The sequence below is a fragment of the Pseudorasbora parva genome, chromosome 11, assembly GCF_024679245.1.
Source record: "Pseudorasbora parva isolate DD20220531a chromosome 11, ASM2467924v1, whole genome shotgun sequence".
Lineage (NCBI taxonomy): Eukaryota > Metazoa > Chordata > Actinopteri > Cypriniformes > Gobionidae > Pseudorasbora > Pseudorasbora parva.
The window spans coordinates 46,121,213-46,144,380 of NC_090182.1; the positions used below are offsets into that span (position 1 = coordinate 46,121,213).

At 40.0% G+C, this 23,168-nt stretch overlaps 1 protein-coding gene across 2 annotated transcripts; it reads left to right on the top strand.

The window, feature by feature from the left end:
* The first annotated feature begins 531 nt into the window (after window positions 1-531).
* LOC137093283 (interferon-induced very large GTPase 1-like) lies at window positions 532-21,793 on the top strand. Of its 2 annotated transcripts, XM_067458100.1 has the most exons (7): window positions 532-556; window positions 3,757-3,856; window positions 7,170-7,229; window positions 11,812-12,381; window positions 12,587-13,165; window positions 15,445-16,538; window positions 17,769-21,792. In XM_067458100.1, the coding sequence occupies exons 2-7, from the start codon at window positions 3,835-3,837 to the stop codon at window positions 20,304-20,306; spliced, it is 4,863 nt and encodes a 1,620-aa protein (XP_067314201.1). In that variant the 5' UTR covers window positions 532-556; window positions 3,757-3,834; the 3' UTR covers window positions 20,307-21,792. The 2 variants fall into 2 exon arrangements, with proteins under 2 accessions (XP_067314201.1, XP_067314202.1); XM_067458101.1 differs by lacking the exons at window positions 532-556; window positions 3,757-3,856; window positions 7,170-7,229 and having other exon boundaries at window positions 11,934-12,125; window positions 12,239-12,381; window positions 17,769-21,793.
* The last annotated feature ends 1,375 nt before the right edge of the window (window positions 21,794-23,168 follow it).

A 23,168-nucleotide genomic window follows, 5' to 3' on the forward strand; every position in this document is an offset into this window, starting at 1 on the left:
AACGTTTGTTCATGACTTTGAGAGAACCTCGCAAAAATTTGAACATTAATGAGAACATTAAATGGGCTGACGCAGTTGTATGAGAATGGAAATGGAGCTTTTTGACGACATCACAGTTTTTATGCAGAGCTGCTGTAGATGACATCAGCTGACATCAGCTGAAAAAATTACACTAATTTATTCTAGAGCTGCTAAAACAATCTTTATTGTATAATTTTTCTGTTTTCACTTCTTTGAGACAAACTGTATTGTAAAAAGCATTATACAAATAAAGGTGACTTGACTAGAAACGTGTCTAGATTTGACTTATTTACTCATTTTATTTATTGTTGTTGTTAAAAGTATGTATGGTCATCTGCTATTGTCTTTGTCATTTTTTTCATATTTATGTCTCATTCTTACAGGAAATGTAGCTTGAACTTTTACCTGCACTTCCTGTCGGACTGGACAGACAGAAGCAGGGTTTTTTCCTTTGGAATGGGAATGACTCCACCCAAATACATTTTTAATGCTTGTCAAATAAGGAAACTTAGCCACAATGAACCTCGGCACACAGGTAGGCAATTGCCTATTAACACTCTTTATTTTTGTTATATTAAATGTAAATGTAAGATACAACACCATAAAACATCAGTGAGTTTCACTATTATTCTTTGTCATTAAACCACTTCAGAAACAGACATCTGTGTTCAGTGCTAAGATGTATAAATAAGGGCTTTAGTTTAAATTCAGTTCTCATCATACTAACATACAATTGTAGGTTGTGCTATGGGATGCTGGAGTGAAAATTTTTTGTTTCTTTTTTTTTCTTTGTTGTCTGAATGGAAATTGTTAAATTGCTTTAAATCATTTGGATATTTCTGTGCAATCATTCAGTTAGTTTTATGAATTTCAGGAGAGCAGCATTTTTGTGTGCAATTAGGAAATACATATCCAGAGAATATCCCATAATAATTTACAGCAAACTAATTTTTGCATCTGGATTTAGTCTGTTAACTAACTGACCATAACATTTGTGTTCGACCAATTCCATCAGTCAATTCACATATTTAATGACACATTTATGTTTAGCTTTAGATCTTTCGAAATAACATTCTAATTTCTCCTTTACTCAAAAACGAAAGAAGTTTATCTGGGGTAGATTAAGTTTAATTTAATTTCACATCACATCTTGTGTTCTGATCGCACACAGAAAAATGTCATCCAGTCAGACACTTGACTGTAACCCTGTTCCCTGATAAAGGGTGAATGAGATGCGGTGCTTCTTAGCACTAACATTTTGATGTATGTTATTTAACTAAATATCCAAATAAAATACATTTATTAGGTCTTAATTAATTGTATAAACTATAATACTGATCTACCAACATTGTTGCTATATGATAAATTAAAATAAGCTGATAACATCACCGTTTTCTCTAGAACGACTGTACAGCCGAATCAAATTTTGTTGCAATATTTTAGCACTGTTTAACACTGTGAAGCTGCTTTGAAACAATTGTCATTGCAAAAGAGCAATATAAATAAAGTTGACTTGACTTGGGAATGTCTTTATCATGTCCAGCTGTGAATATAGAGTGCAAACATGTCAGTGGAATTGACCTAGAGCTTTTATAGCCTCTGTTAGTGACATCATCGGAATGCGCCAGCATCAGAGGCTATAAACAAATGAGCCTCCAGCTGCATCATTAGGATATTATCTGAAGAGCAGTCCTGGGACATCTTCAGCACGGTTGAACAACACAGCATCTCCTTCTACTTTATTAGGGAACAGGGTTATAGTCAAGAACAAAGAGTCAAGGACATGAGAGCCCGGAGTGGCATGAGCTTCCAAGCTTCCAATCTTATGAATGTGTGCGGAGAGGACCAACACTTTGTAAGGGGGCACCCCTTGTTAAAGCAGTAGAGGAGGCGACCCCCCTGGTGGAGTGAGCCCTTAAGCCTGTTGGCGAAGTTTTGCCGCGTGCCTCATAGGCAAGAGCAATAGCATCCTTGTCCCAATGTGACATGGTCTGATTGGTGGTGTCCACACCCCAGTGTATGTTCACTCTTAGAAGAAAAGGTTCTTTATAGAACCTAAAAAGGTTAAATAAAAGGTTCTTTGGAGTTGAGTAAAGAACCTCGAGGTTCTATATAGAACCCCAATTAACCTTTTTAGTGTAGGCCTGAAGAGCACAAACTGGGCATAGTCTGTGAAGTTTCTCCTGATCTGCTGTTGAGAACAACAGAGGACAGAAGGTTTCAAGAGTGACAGGATGTACAATCGAGAAAGGAACCTTAAGCAGGTAGTCAAGATGAGGATGCAAAACCATTTGCACCATTTCTGGGGCAAAGTCTAAGCACAATGGTGATATCAACAGAGCCTGTATACAGTGCTGCCGCTCCCACCACGGGCATCACGCGCTGCGCAAAGGGCACCAAGTGCTGAGGGGGGCACCACGAGAATTTTCTCTCAGCAACCCCGGTCAACAAATACATGAACGCGACACCAGTGGGCATCATAAAGTAATGATGCGTAGGGCATCAAGACGGCCAGCGGTGGTAATGCCTGTATATCCCGATTATTTTTAAGGAAGTCATAGCCATAAGAAAAAAAAACATCTTTAGAGTCAGAAGTTTTTCAGACGCTGACTCTAGAGGTTCAAAGGGGGTCTCAACCAGACCCTCGAGGACTATAGCTAAGTCCCATGATGGGATCTTGGTTCTTATGGGAGGCCTCAAATCTCACAGATGAAACGAGCAAGCAGAGGATGTCTCTCAAGTGGCACCCCGTCAACCAATGCGTGGCAGGCAGAAAGTGAGGCCACATAAACCCTGAGTGTGGCAGGGCATCTGCATGTTGACAACTTTTCCTGCAGGAAGTCCAGAACTGAAGTTATCTGACAGGATCTGTGTTCTGTGTCGTACACCATCTTTCAAAGACACCGCATTTACTCCATCAACTTTTTCTAGTGGAGGAAGCCCTAGCACTTAGAATGGTGAAAACCCAGTGTTCCTTAGTTGGTACCCATCAGGGGTCAAACATGAAGGTTCCACAGGTCAGGCCTAGGATGGAATATCATGCCCCCTGCCTGAGACAGAAGGTCCCTCTTCTCCGGAATCGCCCATGCCGAGCCATTGAGGAGACACATTATCCCAGAGAACCATACTTTATTCGGCCAACACACTATCAATAAGAAGCAAGACCCTTGCTGGTAAACTCTGGCTAGAACTCCCAGGAACAGAGAGACTGGAGGAATCCATGTGTGTGCCATTGCGTCCAGACCCAGGGGCGGTCTTTATCTTTTATCCGCATCAATTGTAATGTCCTTCAAGAAGTCAGCCTGGTTTGGGTTATGTTTTATCATGTGTGTGTGGACAGTCGTCCGTGAGGGGCTGCCCGTATTACTTTCAGTTTGTTTATTTTATTTATTAAAGTCTTTTGAATGTTTGCTGATTACCGCCTCCTTTCTTCCCACATCTACGAACTTAATTACATACATATACAATTTATTATTACTACTGCTTATAGATTTCCAAATACCTGCAGTACTCCAAATCTGCCACAAGGAAAAGTTCGTAAGCCTGCTCAGACCCTGACATGGCGTTCTTTTATTTTTTATGACTTTTTTGAATAAATATGAACATTGCCGTGGATTTTAAAGAACACATATTCTAAAATCAAATCTGTGCATATGCAAGTTTTATAAATGAGGCATGACACTCCAATAAGACACATTCTGATCAAATTCACAGTCTCAGTGTAATCTCTTACAGGACAATGACCAGACAGAAGTCAGGAGTCACAGATCATCTAAAGACTAAACAGAGAGACAGCGAGAACAGAATGTAAACATGTCCAGCGCTGACCACACAGGTGACAAACACAAATCAGTGATTCACATAATTGGCCAGGAACATTGTCATTTAATTCTGTCATAATTTAGTTATATTATCATAATGAGGAAATTTCAACATGGAGTTTTAATTTAAGGCTCAGGAGGAGTGAATTAATCTGATCCATGCATTTATAACCATCTGCTCACCCATTTAGCATTTTTTTTTTCTTCTTTGGGACTCCGCTACCCCGCTATTAAATAAATATAATAATTTACACTCTGTTATTATTGCATCCTGTTAATGTGCAACAATACTTTGCACTTTTTTTATTGCAAAGAAGTTTTGCTTTTATATGTTAAAAGAAAGGTTTAAGGAGACAAAAGGGGTCAAAGGGGTGTGTTCTGCAGAGAGAGTTTGAGGTAAATAAATAATTGTGCAATGTTCTTCTTCTGTGGCTTGATCTGCAAATGTTTGCTTCTGTTTGAAAGAGTTGTAAAAATATCTATTAAAATACTGATATTCTGGTCTATAACTCCTTCCCTTACGAAACAAAAATATATTGCAATATACTAGAATTTATATTGCAATACATTAGAAAATATATTTCAATGTATCAGAAACTTCCTCATATATTTGAAAATATATAGGAATATATGGATGGACAACCTATTGCTATATATTGATTCATATATTAAAATACATTGATATACAAACAAAACTGAATTATTTCATGTATGTTTATTGAAACAAAGTATTTTTTATGAGTTAAGCAAGCTCCTGCATATGTTTACAGAGGTTGATTAACAATAGCCCAAATTAGATGGTGCATGACATTCAATATATTTTCTATATTTAGAAAATATTTCTATTAGGGCTGGGACTTTAACGCGTTAATTAAGATTAAGTAATTACGTGACTTTAACGTGTTAATTAATTACGCAAAAAAAAAACAAAAAAACAATTACCACACTTATTTTTGCACCGCGGAATGTTTTTCAATGAATGAGTTTCGACGGACCAATTATACTGAAACACCAAAGGTGTTTCTCAATGTCAAGGATGCTTCCTTGGAAGGATGGATCTTTCCAAGTCACTTCCTTCAGAGGCGAGGCGAGGCTCGTCTTAAGCATTCGGAGAACACGTAAATGGAACAGGCTAGCAAGTGCACGTCATTGCGTCATTACGTCAGTGAAAAGGTCCGTTGGCCATCAATAACGTTATGTGTAACGTTATTTGTATTTTTTTAATATCAATACAGTAGTAATTTGTACCGGTATTTAAACGTTAAACTTTACTTATATTTACTACGGTTAGTATGTTGGTGTGTTACCAACAAATGTTTGCTAACGTAAATAAAAGCATTGTGGTAAGCAGCGAGGTGAGGGTCCGTGAGAGCGGGCCGGTGGAGTGATAATGAGCGGCAGCTGATCGCCACACCGGTCTCGGCTCACGGCAGTGACGGGAGTATAATTGGAGGAGCGTGGAAGACGAGAGAGGACTAGGCCTGGACTTTATGTTATGGTTTATTTATGTTTTATTATGTTTGTGCAGGCAGTCGCCCGTGAGGGGGCTATTATAAAGTTGTTGAACGTTTGCCGGTTCCCGCCTCCTTCCTTCCCATCTACAAACCCCGATACAAGCATATTTGCCCCGTTCACGCTCCGAGTCCGACTCCGGGAACGTCTGATAGCAAAGCTGCGCGCATAGGATTGTGGGTGATTTGAGAACGCGAAGTGCGCGAAGGCTACTCATATGCATCCTTTCCTGTATATGACACATTTTTCGAACGAAGGACTCAGTCCTCCAATTCCGAGGATCCTCGACATTGGAACAGTCCTTCGTCGGATGTCGATGACGTAGCATCCTTTTTTATTGTCCAAATACTTATTTTCCACTATAATTTGCAAATAATTTTTTTTTAAATCAGACAGTGATTTTCTGGATTTTTTTTTCTCATTCTGTCTTTAATAGTTGAAATATAGCTATTATGAAAATGGCAGGCCTCTCTCATTTTTTTAAGTTGGGGAACTTTTACAATTGGTGGCTGTGCTTTTTTGCCCCACTGTAAGTTTTCAGTCAGAACACGTTTCACAGAGCAGGATTTTAAATCCTGACAGATCCAGATATTCAGCATGCCAAATATTTTACAGGCGTCTGCAACTGGTCTGCGAGTCTCTTAGATCGCATTGTTGATAATTCATACTGCGTGACTGTCACTCTCCTGTGAACAAGCACCAATTTTCCTATGATTTTGGGCATTTGTTGGCAATTTCTCAGACCTGTCAGCGAGTCAAAAATAGGGCTACAATTGGAAAGTGTGAATTTGGAACCTCTTTTTCTCAATTCATTACTAACTTATTTTTACATTTATAAAGGTGCTCTAGTCAAGTCATAAGCTTGAGACCTAGGCTAGATCCTGGACAACAAATCCAATCTTTATCATGCTCAAGGATTATTTGAACGTGTGAATTTGTGGAACTAAAGAACTATTTCTTTATTACTACATGAAAGCTGAAATTTGCTAAATTCTGTTAATTTTCTCAAGGGAACAATACCGGAAAACTCTGAGCTGTGTTTTGTAATCTGATCTCATACTTTCCCTTTGACTGATGGTGTAATGAACTGCTCCGGGACACAAAGGCTGAAGAGCTAAACTTAGTTTCATTGAAAGGATAATCCACAATCATAGTCAAAAGTACAGGCAAGGTCAAAACACAGCCAGGCAGCCTTAACAAAGAAACAAACAAAGAAACAAACAACACAGGCAAAAGGAGAATCCAAGCAAGAAATCCACAGAACCAAGAGACATGAAACCAGGGAGACCGCTTGAGAGAAACATTGGGTGAGGTAATGAGCTAATTAGACCCAGCTGAAAACAATCATGACTGATGAGTCTGGGCAAAGGATTATGTGAGATGTAGATGAGATGGTATGGCAATTGTCCGGAGTGCTCTCTGGTGGTAATCACGAGCACTCTCACTGCTGATCATGACAGATGGCATGGCGGGTGCTCAAGCTCCTTTAATTGCTAAGGCTGGCAACACACTGCGAGCGTGGCGTGAGCGTGGCGTTTCTGTTGCGTGTCGGCCGCGGGCTTTCTATGTCTCTGCACACCAGAAGCGGCAGGGCGGCGCTCCTGCTGCTAGTTGAATAGCAGTGTGTCGCCGGCCTAATAGTAATGTGCCATTTTGATCATATTGCCATCTTGATCATTTGATCCCATCCCCACCCCCCAGCCACTGCTTATGGTGATACATTTCATTTTTTTATGTGTTCTGTTGTTATGTGTTAATGTGGTGACACAGCAAGTCCATTAGTAATGTAATGCTATTTTTTTTTGTTTCATACAGGGATTGTTGCCCAGAATGCTGCTCAAAGGAAAAGATGCAGCAGAGATCACCCTCCTGCAAGTAAGTCTTTATATTGATGAAGAAATACATAAGTGGTGATTGCAATCAAGAGATTTTTATAAGGGGTTACTTTCCCAATAGTCCCAAAAGAAAAATACATATAATAAAATACAAAGAAACAAGGCGGATAAGAACAGAAACCGCCAGGAGACTTTTAGTAATGGTCAGTTAAAATCAATAATAGGTTCAAGTCTATTCAGTCTCCCCAAAAGAAAACAAATCCAGTATAGTTTAATTGAAAAAAATATTACACAAACAGGAAAATATGAAATGATAATCAATATGATAATGCCGATGCATTGCGTAAAGTTAAAGTGTGCAAAGGAAGAGGAGGAAGAAAAAAGAAAAAGAAATGACTCACAGCAAATTACTATATATTCCATATGTGCTATCTATTCTCCTTCGTATTAGCCATTGTGTACAATTTCCAAACAGAATTGTATGTATCCATATTTAGGGCGGGGGGGGGGGGGGGGGGGGGGGTGAAACACTCAATCTCATGTCAATCTTGAGTACCTATAGATTAATTTTGCATCCTTCATATCTCCGAAAAGTCTTTAGTTTTATTATATTTATAAAAGAAATATAGGCTGTACCGAGTCTTTCTGGAAAATACAGAGTGCCTGGAGGCGTATCGTGTGGGCGGAGCTAAAGAATGATGAGCGCGCACAAAGCGGTGACGTCCTCAAGCGTGGAGAAAGCCAAGGCTATCGATTCTCAGCTAATACATGATTTAGCTAATCAGATCCGGAGGCTGAAATAAATTGAACAGGAGAAACAGCAGCAGCAGGACGTCCCTCTCTGTGGTTTGGACTGTATTTAGTGGCCTGTCAACATTTGTGTGTCTTTACTCGCAGTTTATGAGGACATGATTCAGTTTATGGACTATTGTACACGACTAAACCTTAGCAGTAGCAAGCAAAACGGTTTAGTGTAACGTTATACATAGAACAACAATGGAGTAACCGTTAGCGCATTTGAATGACGAAGCACGCGATCGTGTCGTTTACTGATGTTTACTCACGCGACGATAGCCAACAGCACAGACGTTTGAAGCAGTTTTACTCACCGGCTGCTTCCAAAGCAGGACCAAACCTTTATCGCTGGGACCGCTCCGTCAAAAACACACTTCTTTGGTATGATTTGGTGAAGTCCTGTGACAGCACTGACCGTGGAAATACACTTTGCGACGCGGCTGAATCGATGTTGTGAAGCTTCCCGTCATTTCTGCGTTCAAATCGGTTCAAATGCAGCGCTGCCTTCCCGGAATGCTGTGCTGAAGCTTTGAAGTCGCTCGACGTCACCCATAGGAATAAAGTGGAGCGCAGCGCGACCATAGGGCACGTCATAAGTGTTCACGGACGACTGGATCTGCAGCTGAGCGAGTGTTTATGGGCGTGCATTTCCTCTCTCGTTCTAGTCACGCGCGTGCGCACCCTACCAGGAGAAGAGCCCGTACGGCCCATACAAGGACCTTCCGTTCTATTAAAGTCAAGCCGACCCATACTCGAAAAAAACTCTCCGAAACTTGTGAGAAACCGGAAGGAGTATCTTTGACACAGAAATACTCCATCAAACGTCCAACATTAGTTTTTGAAACTTTGTCTATGTTTAGGATGGGAATCCAAGTCTTTAACAGTGTGAAAAGCTCAGTATGCATGAAACAGCATTTCACCCCCCCCCCCCTAATCTATAGAGAAAAACAATAATTATTCATACAGTACATCTTTAACAATTGCAAAGTACTCTTCTTTTGTTGATGGATTCTCATCCAGCCATGTCCTGCTCATTGCTTTTTTCCCCTAGTAACCAGTAACTTTTTAAGTACTTGTCTTAAATATTAAGATACCATGGTATGTTTTTTTTTTTAAATATATAGTACCAGAGCTGTGCTCCATCTCGAATCCCTGTATTTATTCTATTTCAGTGACTACCTCTAGCCCATGGGTTTTCAAACCTGTCCTGGATGACCTCCAGCTCTACATAATTTGTATTTCTCTAATTAATTTGTCGGTCTCCTCCTGGTCTGACTGGAGGGCATGAATTTCGAAGACCCCAACTGGAAACTCAACCTGCAACAGCCTTCCATTATTGCTCTCCAGCTTGTGAGAGAAGCATATGCTGTGAGAGTGACTCAATGAAATGATTAAACTGTTTTAGAGTGAGCGACTGGCCCAGCTTGAGATTTTTCACGGATGTGAGTATGGTAGCTACACGAGCAGGCGAAACAATGGCCTGCATCGTGAATAAATCCCACATCACACCCAGAAAAAAGTGGTTCTCTGTGCTGGAGAAAGTACACTCTTTTTGGCATTCAATCTCAACCCCAGCTTCTGAATATAAGCGAGAACGACATCTCGATGTCGAACCACCCTCTCCTCTGACTGAGCCAAGATAAGTCAGTCCTCCATATAATTTATTATCTGAATACCTTGCAGCCTGAGCTGCATCCATGCATTTCGTGAATGTGCAGAGTGACAGAGCTAGACCGAATGGAAGTACCTGATATTGGTATGCTTCGCCTCCGAAAAGCACTGTGCTGAACACTCTCTCACTTTCTACACTAGTGCAGGGGGCACAGAAGTATTTTGTGGCAGTGGCAGCAAGGCAAGGTAATCTGTATTTGTAGACTCCCCAGTACTGATATGGGTTATCTGAGGCAGTGACGGTTTTCTCTGCAAGATTTCCATGCATTTGGACTGCAGGGCTTGAGCTACTTGCAGCACTAGGATCTTCAACCTCCTCTACAATTTGGTCAAACTCTTGCATAAAGCTGCTCGGTGCTGATGTTTTCACCCGATGATTTTGCGGCCTGTGATACTCCAGCTGTGCTCCTCCTCAGGTCTTCCTCTAGTTCCCGTCAGTGCATCTTTTTCACGCTTTGCAGATTTTGCACTTGTAAGGTATCTGAAACAGAAATAAAATATAGGTTAGGCTAAATTAATCACTTGATGACACAAAAAAATATATTCTAAATGTTTAAATTTACAGCATGGCATCACATCAAATACAATAGAAGTGTTATTGTGGAGAGTAAACAATCTATAATAAAGCATTTTTTTGACAGCTTGAAGCGTTTTTTTTTTCTTCCATTGTTTTGATGCCAGTATCTGCATCGCCTTACTTAGCAAGGATGCATTTGAGGATGGTGACAGCTGTAATGACGTCAGCGGTTGGGGCAGTCGATGAGCTTACTTTCCTTGTGAACTCTTCAAATGGTGCTAGAACAATGCTTGTTTTTTCTAGCAAAGCCCACTGGTTAGCGGTCAGTGTACTGGGCAGGTCATGGTCAGGAATGAAAGCGCAGAGGACTCGCTTCTGTTCCAGAAGACTCTGTATCATCATGTACGTAGAATTCAACCTTTTGACGTCTTGTTGCAGGCATTTAGGTTGCATTTGCATCTAGAGCTGGATATCTTGCACCCTTGAATACGCAAGTGGATAATGTTTAAAATGCCCCACAATTTGTCTACCAATTGCAATGGCATCGTTCACACTCCGTTGTGACAGTAGTCCCTCATTACAAGCTGTGAGCAAAGCAGCCTATGCTCCGCACCCCCATGTTGTCCATGGCCTTTTTCATATTGCTTGCATTGTCCCAGAGTATGACTTTATTCAAAGGAATGTGCCACTGGTAAAGTATATCCTTAATTGCAGCCGAAATGATATCGCTGGTGTGTGAACCATGAAAGTTTTTAGCTTGAAGCATTGCCCCATGTGGTGTACAGCTCGTGTCCAACCAGTGGACTGTTAAACTTACAGCAACATTGGACTCACAACAGAGCTCTATATATCTGTAGTAAAGCTCATAGCTTTTATATCTTTAATCTCTTTTGAGACCTGTTCGCAAACTTTTTTCTACAGTTCTGGCAGTGCAGTCTCAGAAAAATACTTGCGTGATGGAAGAGAGTACCTCGGCTCTAAGTGTTTCAGTAGGCGATGGAAGCCCTCATCTTCAACAACTGACATTGGTTGAGCATCTAAAACAATGAATTCTACAACTTTCTGTGTAATTGCTGATGCTTTCAAGCTTTCCATCTGAAACTTTTTGCGTCGTTGAAATGCATCCTGCAAAATTAGTTGCTTCTGGAATGTATTGTCCACTCCTTTTGTTATGCTGAGCTGCAGGAATTCAGTGTGCTCCTTAGCATGGTGATTCTGGATGTGCTTGATTAGATTGGTAGATCTCCTCTCGAAACATTTACTTTGCAGACATTGGAAACAGCCGACGAACTAGTTGGCATGGCAAATGTGAAATATCTCCACACAGCCGACTCAAGCATAATTAAAAAAAACTAATATCGGATCGGTGCTCCCCTAGTTTCAATGTCAGCATCTTGAACTTAAGTTTATTTACTTTACATTTCAGATGACGAAGATCTAAAATGGGACAGAGGCTCCTTTTAAAGAATCCTTGATTATAGAAGTTGTTCTTTTTCCTCTTTAGTTTTAAACAAGACACATTTTGGCGCAGCTTATTGCTTAAAAATTAGGATGTTTTGATGTAAAAAGCTTGATGACATTGTAAGTTATTAGATGCTATCCCGTGAGTATAATAACTTGTTGTTTTCTTTTGTTTCAGTGAGCGATCTAAGGATTGTTCTGCTGGGAAAGAGTGTGTCAGAAAACAGTGGAGTGGGAAACTTCCTGCTGGGACGAGAAGCGTTTGACAGTGAAACTCCTCCAGATGTTGTAGAAAGAGTCGGAGGAAGATTGAAGGACAGACACATGATGGTCATCAACAGTCCTCAGCTGCTCCAGACAAACATCTCAGATCATCAGATCACACAGAAAGTGAAAGAGTGTGTTTATCTCTCTGATCCAGGACCTCATGTGATTGTTCTGCTCCTCAAACATGACCAGTGTTCAGCAGAAGATCAAGAGTGTGTGCAGAAGGTGCTGGACTCTTTCTCTGAGCAGGTTTATCAACACACCATGGTGCTCACCACACATGAGCCTAATGAAACCAATGACATCCTACATAAAATCATTCGAAAATGCTTCTACAGACACTCCAGCCTTCAGAGAAGCAGCTCTTCTGATGATCTTCTGCAGGTGCTTGACAACATTGTACAAATTAATGATGGACGGCACCTGGATTGTGCTGAAGCTTCACAGCATTTCACAATAGAGCAACAGGCCACAGAAAGGCGTGAGTGTGAAAATATTTGATGCTTCAAGGCAGCCAGTAGTGAAGTATTGAATTGTGAATTAAAAGTTTTCAAAAGAAGCACACTGATAAAGTTCATAGTTAAAAAAATTACTTGGAAAATACTTTACTACGGTCTGCCTCTGGTTTCTAGTGATACATTAATGTTGTTGATGTTGTGGTTTTTATCTTGTTCTATTCATTTCAGAGGGTGTGAAGTTGAATCTGGTTGTATGTGGGAGTGACAGGACATTAAAATCCTCCATATCAGAGCTGATCTTGAGAGACCTGGAACATCATGGACATCTGATCAATCTGGTGGAGCTTCCATCTCTCATTCGCCTTTCAGAGGAGCAAGTGATGTGTCAGACCCTCCGCTCTGTGTCTCTCTGTCATCCTGGAGTTCATGTTTTCCTCCTCATTATTCCTGATGCTCCACTGACTGATGAAGACAAAGCAGAAATGGAGGAGATCCAGAGGATCTTCAGCTCAAGGATCAACAAACACATGATGATCCTCATAATGCAGAATTCAGACTGTCATACAGCAGAACTCAATGAAGAAATACAGGCTGTCATTGAGAGCTTTGGAGGACGACATCATGTCTTTGGTCCCACCACAGAAGTGTCCACATTGATGGAGGGTGTTGAGAACATGCTGGAAGAAAACAGAGGAGAGGTTTTCTCCACAGAGACATTTCTGGAGGCACAGATTAAAAAACTGCTGCAACTTGAAGAGATGAAGAAGAAAATCGACTCACTAGAGACAAATCTACTACTGCCACAAGGTAATGATGAGCAGAAAATCAGTTTGGGGCAAGAAAAATGACACGCGCACACACACACACACGCGCACACACACACACACACACACACACACACACACACACACACACACACACACACACACACACGTCAGGTTCACTATCTTTGTGGGGACTCTCCATAGACGCAATGGTTTTTATACTATACAAACCGTATTTTCTATTTTCTACCCCTGGCCCTAAACCTACCCATCACAGGAAACATTCTGCATTTTTACTTTCTCAAAAAAAAAACTCATCCTGTATGATTTATAAACCTTTTGAAAAGTGGGGACCACTGACTGGTCCCCACAATGTAGGTAATCTCAGGATTACTGTAATATTCAAAGCCATAGATTTGTATACGTAGATTCCTCATTTGACCGCTCCATGCATGTCAATGCGCGTCCATTTTGGATGGTCAAAACACAATGTTGCCATAACAACAACAACACTGCACAGCCTCTTTAAAATTCTGCGAAACATGAGATATGAGATAACATTTCACAGGTGAGAATGTGTTGGTTTGTGTTTTTATAGCCAATGTATTATAAACCCAATGTTGTGTTAGTTTAGTAATTGTAATGTTCTACACAAAAACCCATCTATAGAGTCAAAAATATTCCCCATACAGATACATTGGATGGGTTTATAATAAGGGTTGGTTCACCCAAAAACTTTAATTCTGTCATTAATTCCTCACCCTTATGTTGGTCCAAACTCGTAAGACTTTTGTTCATCTTCAGAACACAAATGAAGTATTTTTGATCCAGATTAAAATCCAGAAAGGTTGTAAAGACATAAAAATATTCCATGTTACTCCAAGGGTTCAACTTTAATGTTAACAAACAAAAATGACGACTTCATTAAAAAATGTCTTCTAGTCTGTGTCAGACTCTTATGCTCTGGACGTAGTGTACTCACACTCAGTGTACTTTCCTGTAGCTCACCCGGTAGAGCGTGGTGCTAACACCAAGGTCATGGGTTCGATTCCCAGGGAGAGCAAGAATTGACAATAATGTAAAATGTGTACCTTGAATGCAATGTAAGTCGCTTTGGATAAAAGCGTCTGCCAAATGCATAAATGTAGTGTCAAAAAAAGTTACGTAGTTTAACAGCAGAATGGCACGTGCCCATGCGTGGTGGTGCTCTCGAGAACAGCGGCCAATAATAATATCGAGTTCTGAGTGTAACTATAAGTTATAGTTTAAAATCATGAACCTGACTCTCAGTCTATCCAAGCTTGGTGATTCTGAGAGTAAGGAATAGTGTTTTAGCCCTCAATATCCTCCTTTTTTATTCTAAACGGTCTTAAAGGACAACTCCGGTGAGTAATAAACCTAGGGGTAATTCACAGATGGTTACAGACTAGATCGTTCTCTGCGATGTAAATAGTTTTATCTCTAAAAACAGATTAGCTTATAACACTAGTCTATGGGGCACCGGATAGTGAAATTAAACCGCTAGTTAATACCACTAACAAGGCTCAAAATAGCCTCACACTGACACAGTAGCAGAATGAGGGTCCCTACATGTAAACCGAAGCATTGAGAACTTTGTAAGAGTACAAACAGTTTAATAAGAAGATACTTTATAAACACAGTGTGTTACGCGTTCACGGACAGGCGCCATTTTGGAAAACAGTCTCGACGAATCGATCCCTAGCGGTTTAATTTTACTACTCTGTGTCTACCCTGTGCCCCATAGAGAAGCGTTATAAGCTAATCTGTTTTTAGAGATAAAACTCTTTACATTCAGTAACTATTTGTTAATTACCCCTAGGTTCATTTCTCACTGGAGTTGTCCCTTAATATTTTTACTTATTATGCATGCTGTTTCTAATTCCTTACTAGCTACTTAAACCTCTTCCTATGCATCGGTTATAATAATTTTGATTATTTTCTTTCGTTCTTTCTATTTAAAGCACTTTAAATTAAAATGTTGTATGGAATGTGCTAAATAAAAAAAATTGCTTTGCCTAATGGTTCCCATTCTTGGAAAAGAAAAGCGAGGCAGTCACTAAAAATGTGCCTAACCAATGTGCACACTGCATACAGTACCATGTAACACACCTCTTAACACAACATCTCGTAAACTTACTTCCGCACAGTGCCTTAGTAGATCATACAAAACTATATAATGCTACACAAAAAAACCTTAAACAAATACAGGATAATGTAGAGATAAAATAATCGCACCGGAAATCACATAATCAGACATTACTCTTTGTAGGCTTTAAGACTGATGCACTTAATCTTTTATAGGTTCGACAGAGTGTGACGAAATTAGGATTGTGATGTTGGGAAAAACTGGAGTTGGGAAGAGTGCAACAGGAAACAACATCATAGGAAGAGTTGCATTTAAAGTAGACCAGTCTTTTGAATCAGTTACTAAAGAGAATCAGAGAGAAACATCTGAAATCAATGGCCGAAACGTCACTGTGATCGACACTCCAGGACTGTTTGATACTGAACTTACGAACGAAGAAAGCCAGAGAGAAATCAGCAACTGCATCTCCATGATCCTGCCAGGACCGCATGTGTTTCTCTTACTGATATCACTGGGACGATTCACTAAAGAAGAAACAACAACAGTAAAGATCATCCAAGAGACGTTTGGTGAGAAATCTCTAATGTTCACCATGGTGCTCTTCACCAGAGGAGATCATTTAAATGACAAAACCATTGATCAGTGTTTAGGAAAACCTGGATCTGCTTTGAGGAACCTGATTGAAGCGTGTGGAAACAGATACCATGTGTTCAATAATAATCAGACTGGAGACCGAAAACAGGTGTCTGATCTACTGGAGAAGATAGACAACATGGTGAAGGCAAACGGAGGGAGCTTCTACTCATGTAAGATGTTCAGACAGATGGAGAGAGAGAAACAAGAACAACAGATGAAGCTCCTGATGGACAGAGTCACAGAAACAGAAGAACTGATGGACAAACTAGAAGAAGAGAAAGAGAGACTGAAGATGGTGATGGATGAAGAAAGACAGCATCATGACGAAGCCAGAAAGAGAAGAGAAGAAGAGGAAAACAAGAGGTGGGAGAAAGAAAAACAGATTTGTGATGAACAGTTTCAGAGAATGAAGAGTGAAATGGATGGAATAATAAGAGAGAAAGAGAAAAGAGAAAAAGAGAGACAAGGACAACTAGAGGATTTAGAGAAGAGACTGACAGAAGAACGAAATGTGAGAGAAGATCTACAGAAGACTTTTGAAGAGAAACTGAAACTCCTTGAAGAACAGCATGAAGGTGAACTTAAGAAAAGACGAGCGGAGTGGAGAGAGCAATATGAACGAGCGAAAGAAAAGATTATGAGGGTCTGTTCTGAAACTAGTCATTCACTACAGGTGAGTTTTCAGAGAAACGTGTAGAGAACTGATATAAAGTTGTGCTTGAAAGTTTGTGAACCCATTGCAAATCTGTGAAAATGTGAATCATTTTAACAAAATAATAAGAATCTTAATATATATATATATATATATATATATATATATATATATATATATATATATATATATATATATATATATATATATATATATATATATATATATATATATCTGTTATGTGAAATGCTTATTTAAGACATTGCCAAATAAATAAATAAATATATTAATTTATTTGGCACTGTCTTAAATAAGCATTTCACATAACAGATGTTTACATCTAGTCCACAAGACAACAAAATAGCTGAATTTGTAAAAAAAAAAAAAAAATACCCTGTTCACAAGTTTATGAACCTTTGATTTTGGCACGTTGGGCAGAGACAAGAGACTCATGAACAACCATCACAAAACACACACACAGCTGTGGATCGTTTAGGGAACGACATACCCCAACCCCCCCCCCCCCCACACACACACACACACACACACACACACACACACACACAGCAATGGATCATCAGGGCAGAACACAACACACACACACACAGCAATGGATCATCAGGGCAGAACACACACACACACACACATACACACACACACACACACAGCAATGGATCATCAGGGCAGAACACACACACACACACACACACACACACACACAGAGCCATAGATCATCCAGGGAACAATACACCGTATTGAGAATTAAGGATACATTTTTAGAAAATATTTTTTTTGTGTTTTTTGGACTTTATGGAAACTTATTTTGGACTTATTCAGGACAGTACTAAATAAATAAAAAAATTAAAAAGCATTTTGCATGACCCCTCTTATTTTGTTAAAATTATTCACATTTTTTCAGATTCTTTCACAAACTTTCAAGCAGCACTGTATGTTACGGAGTCATTTTCTGATGAACTAAAATAATCATTGCAAGGCAGACAGTCATGCTGAACCGAACTGAAGATCTGTTATGATTAATTACATAAAAAAATATTTGATATTTTTACAGATATCTAAGCGCCTTTTCTCATTAATAATCACAATTAAGTGATTTTATAATATAAAAACGGTCCGTTGACATAACAGTTGTTTAATCTATACCGAAAACACATATGTAAACAATATTGCTTTTAATAATGACAATTGTTTTCAAATATTTGTTTTAGTTTACTGTATTTTTGTCTTGAACAGGGAGAAAACAATGGAACAAGTGTCAGAGCAGTAGAGAATCTGTTTCACAGACTTCATCTTCACAGCCGCCACAATAAACTGAGAGCTGCAGATGTTGTTCAGATAACCAAACATTCATTACATTCCCACGAGTCTTGTGCTGAAGAGGAGCTGATTCAGACTTTTATTCAAAAACTACTGATGATGAACTTCAGAGCGAGATACATTCATGCTAAAGAGCCTAGTGAATCACTTGAAGATGAGAGTAATATTTTTAAAGATGTATCTTTATCAAACACAGGAACGAGTCAATCTGAGAGAATCCACCCGATGGATGTCCAGATGGCCGCATTTCATTGTGCTGATGGTTTCCTGAAGCAGCTGATGGTCACTAAACTGTCCCAGTGTCAGTACGCTCTGCCTCTGCTTGTTCCTGATCCATTCACACGACAGATTGAGTTTCCTCTCTGGACATTCAGACAAATCAACAAGAGCTGGAAGATGAGAAACACCAACAATCAAATCACCAGTCAAACCCAGCCGATCTACAAGGCCGAAACTCCAATGGTGTTTTTCTTCAGGTTTGGCTTTGTGTCTTCATCCAAGTCTGAGCTGATGAACAGTCTGATCAACAACAAACACAACACGTTCTACCACAGGAACTGCCCAGGCAGCAGCAGGACCAGAGTCCTGATGGATGGAGTGGTGGAGATCGCCTGGTTCTGCCCTTCAGGGAAAAACATGGATAAATTCACTGACTGTGTTGCGTTCTGTAATCTACACGGTGATTCTGGAGACCATGAGAAACAGCTGCAGATCCTCACTGAAATGGCTTCAGTCAATGTTGTTATTCTGCCAAAACTTCAGAAGAATGACAGAAGCATGACAGAAGTTCAAAAACTCTACAAGGACTCAAAGCCACTGATTTGTCTTTTTACTGAGGATGTTTCAACTCTACCTGAGATGCAGAAAGGGAAATACAACATTGGTCTGAAAGACAGAAATCCGTCAGATGTATCTGAAGAACTCAGAAGAGCTATAAATGATTGTCTCGCAGAATCATCTTCATCTTTCAGACTCGAAGACATGTCCAAACTCTCAGACATCAGAGTAGATGAGGAAGAGGATGATGACTGCAGGAGAGGAAGAGAACAAGCACAGCAGATGATGAGTTTACTGAAGAAGAAAGATCTGATAAAAAATAAAGAATCAATTCTGCCCTGTCAGGGAAAACTGTGGCATCAATGGTGTCAGAAGAACAAAGAACTACATAAACTTCAGGGGGATGAACAAGAAAATGACAAGGAAACAAATAAAAAGAAAACAGAAATGAATAAAATCCGTGAACAGCAGAATAAATCTGACATCAGTGAGATTATAAAGTTCTTTATTACAGAAATGTTCTCAAATGCTGAACATGAGCTCTATTTCCTCAAATGGCTCACAATCCTCCTGGATGAACAAACTTCAGGTGGCCTCAAGTATTATGAAAAATCGGCATCAACTGTAAAACTGAAAGAGAAACCTGATAAACATGGACAACTCCGCCCTAAACAAAATAAACTTGTCAAAATATATGATGATCTTCAAGCTGCCGCCTTGGGTTTGGAGCACATAATTCGGGAAATTGGTCAAATCTATGAATCGTGTTCATCTCTGAAGAAGCAAAAGAAAGGCCTGCAGTTTGACTTCTCTTCTCTCCCAAGTCTTGCAGCAGAGATGATGATCTCTGGATTTCCACTGGAGCTGATGGATGGAGATGCTCATGTTCCTGTGATCTGGATCTCTGCTGTTCTAGATGAACTCATCCAGAAACTGGGAGATCAGAGAGTCTTTGTGCTGCCAGTTTTAGGGATCCAGAGCTCTGGGAAATCTACCATGCTGAATGCCATGTTTGGACAGCAGTTTGATGTCAGTGCTGGCAGGACAACCAGAGGAGCTTTCATGCAGCTGGTCAGAGTGTCAGATGACATGAAACCACAGATGAACTTTGACTATATGTTGGTTCTTGATACTGAGGGTCTACAACTGGCTGGTAGGTCAACAAGACATCATGACATTGAATTCGCCACATTTATTGTTGGTCTTGGAAATCTGATCTTGATCAACATCTTTGGAGAAAACCCAACTGAATTGCAGGAAATACTTCAGATTGTTTTTCAGGCCTTTATGAGGATAAAGAAGGTCAGGCTGAATCCCAGCTGTGTGTTTGTGTATCAGAACTTATCTGATGTCACAAATGCAGAGAAAAACATAGGGGGAATGAGACGAATGAAGGAGAAACTGGATGAGATGACAAAACTCGCTGCTAAAGATGAAGTCTGTGATGCAGAAAGTTTAAGTGATGTCACTGGATTTGATGTTCAGTATTCTGTGAAGTATTTTGCTCAGCTCTGGGAGGGCAGCCCACCCATGGCACCACCAAACCCAAGCTACTGTGACAACATTCAGGAACTAAAGAACACTATTATAACCCATGCCTTAAAATCACATGGAATGATGATAAAAGACTTAAAAGATTATATAAAACATTTCTGGGAGGCCTTATTGAAGGAATGATTCATCCCCAGCTAACATGGAATGCTGACATAACTAAGGATCTCTCAAAGTTACGAATAAACTTTCTTCCATTAACGTCAATAGAACATATTTTCTATATATTAACAATTATAATGTATAATTTTCTCAAAAGGCAAGCACAAAACTTATATTAATACATTGTCTGTTGAAGTTTTATAGGTAAGTTTGTGTTTTTAAACATGGTCTTAAAACCCACATTTTTAGCTGAGTTTGATTTGTTACATAATTGTTTTTTGTTTCATTTTATTCATTTTTTTTATAGTTTTAAATCTGTAGCACTTTGAGATTTTGTTTAACATAAAGTGTGTTATAAATAAAATGTATTATAATTATTACTCTTTAAATAGTGAGACTAAGAAATTGCTTATGGTTGAATATTACAAGGCAAAATCTGCTGTTTCATTAACCCTCTGGGGTCTTAGGTGTTTTCTGGGCCCTGGAGGTGTTTTGACATGCTTGTATTTGTGCTTATTTCTGTTACTTTTAAAATTTTCATGGCTAAAGTCTGATTACACTGTATCCAGCACAAACTCTGTGTGCAGCATGAATATAAAAGTTTGTAGTTTTGAGAAAATTACGTTTATGCATGGTAAGTGAAAAAATGAAGACTTTTCCTGCCACTTCCATGGACGCTAATCTTCATCACAGCTGTTCGTCATTTAGTTTATCACCATGTGAATTTAAGTTGCTCACCTTCACTCAGTGTTTGTCTGGTCTCATTTGAGTTGTGTAAGTGTGTGTAAGTTGTGTAAGTTCTGTGGATTGTGGGTGTGGATTTTTTATTAAACTCTGTGTTTTGACTCATAATCATCTAAAGTATTACTGCACCATTGCTGACAGAAGACCAGACCATAATGAATTATGCAGCAAAATTGGCTGTGATTGCCCAAAAGGGTGTTGATTTTTTTACTCTGAACAATTCAATTGCTGTTCCATGCCCCTATGACAACTAGACCCTCAAATTGCTGTTCTGTATTGGGGCCAAGTATTACCACCCTGTAGACCTCCCAGACACGTCAAGACTTGCATCTGTCACTGATCCAGGACACAGCCAGATGCAGAGCCCAGCCCACCACCATCCTCAACCGCACAGAATTTGCTAGAGCCCCCCACAGATGGAGAGCTCAGCCAGTTCTCCAACCCCTTGAACACCTTGCTACGACATGAAACCTCAGGTCGTGCAACCACCAGCCTCGCCCGAGCAAGAGGATCCTGTGGCTCTGATCCCTTTGATCCTCCTCAGCTCGTCAACTTGTTGGCTCCTCCCCCTTTTGGCACAAGCAGACACCCTCAACCTTTCCACTCCAATGGTTCCCTTGTCCTACCGGCGGCTTCTTGGTCTTCAAATACATCTTTGTGTTTGCTATCACAAGCTATCTGTGAAAACAATGTGTTCCTGTAGATACATTCCACTGAAATTTCCTGTAAAGTTCATTATGAATATAACAATTTTGATTAATAAAATTAAATTTACACTCTAATTCCAGGTAACTATTCCCTGGTGGCTGCACTAGCCGTCATTCATTTTATAAATTGTATTATCACAAAAACATCACATTTATAATTTATACAATTGTATTTCACGTAGCCAAATGAAGTGAATTGGTTAAATTTATAGCCAGACGTGATCAACAACAGCAACCACTGTCTCCTTGGCTGACAGTAATTTGGGCAAGATAATAAAATGTGCCACCTTCGAGAACCAGTCAACTACGGTTAAAATCATCATATTGCCCTGTGATGGAGGGAGACCAGTAATGAAATCTAGCGAGATGTGGGACCAGGGTCTTGAAGGGACCGGCAGCGGTTAAAGAAGCCCATCAGGGGAAAGATTGGAAGTCTTACCACTAGCACAGACCGAGCAAGCCAAAACTAAATTTAGAACGTCACAAGCCATACGGGGCCACCAGAATCGTTGTTTAACCAAAAAAACGGTACGAGAAACTCCTGGATGACAAGCCACATTGGAAACATGATCCCACCGAATAACATCTGACTGTAATCCCTCCGGCACAAAAAAACGACTCTGTGGACCTCCGGGCAGAGGCATTACCCCATCTAAGGCCATGCACACCCTCAACTCAATCTTCCATGTGAGTGAAGAGATAACCAGTCTCTCAGGTAAAATACAGTAGGGAGTGGATGGAACGATCAAAAATACGAGAACAGATCGGGTTTAATGTTCTTACAACCAGGATGATAAGAAAAAGAAAAATCAAAACGACCGAAAAAAAGAGGCCACAGAGCCTGCCTGGAGTTCAAACGTTTAGCGGATCTGAGGTATTGTCACGTACAGATAGGGGAAAATGGAGCGAGGACTCAATTGCTGGAGGGAAACAGATTTATTAAATGAAATATAAACATAAACAAAACACCCACGAGGGGGCAAACCCTTAATTTGAAATAAACTCACGACAGAGAACAGGGCGACATCCAACAATGATCCAGCACAGGACTGGAAACACAAGGAGATTATAAAGGGAACATATAAGGCAGGTAATAAGGGAGAACAGGTGGGGCAAATTAAGCAATAATCAAATAACAAGGGCAGGGTTGATAGTAGACCGGAGACATGACATCAGACCAAGCATAAACACAAGCACAGGGCCAGAAGTGACAAAAACACAACATGTGCTAAACAAGACATGACAGACATGTGACATAACCCCCTCCCTACGGAGCAACTACCAGACGCTCCACCAGAAAACACACACACTCGATGATGGGAAACAGACTGTGCAGATGTAACAGTCCAGCAAGTCCTAGAAAGGACCAGCAAGGGAATGATGCATCAGGGCTGGTCAGGCCAATCAAACCCCTTGCAAATGACCAGGGAGGGAT

Coding starts and splice junctions, on each gene's coding strand:
- LOC137093283 (XM_067458100.1), top strand. CDS start 3,835: ATGTCCAGCGCTGACCACACAG. Junction 7,230..11,811: donor CAGAGATCACCCTCCTGCAA/GTAAGTCTTTAT, acceptor CTTTTGTTTCAG/TGAGCGATCTAAGGATTGTT. Junction 16,539..17,768: donor AAACTAGTCATTCACTACAG/GTGAGTTTTCAG, acceptor TGTCTTGAACAG/GGAGAAAACAATGGAACAAG.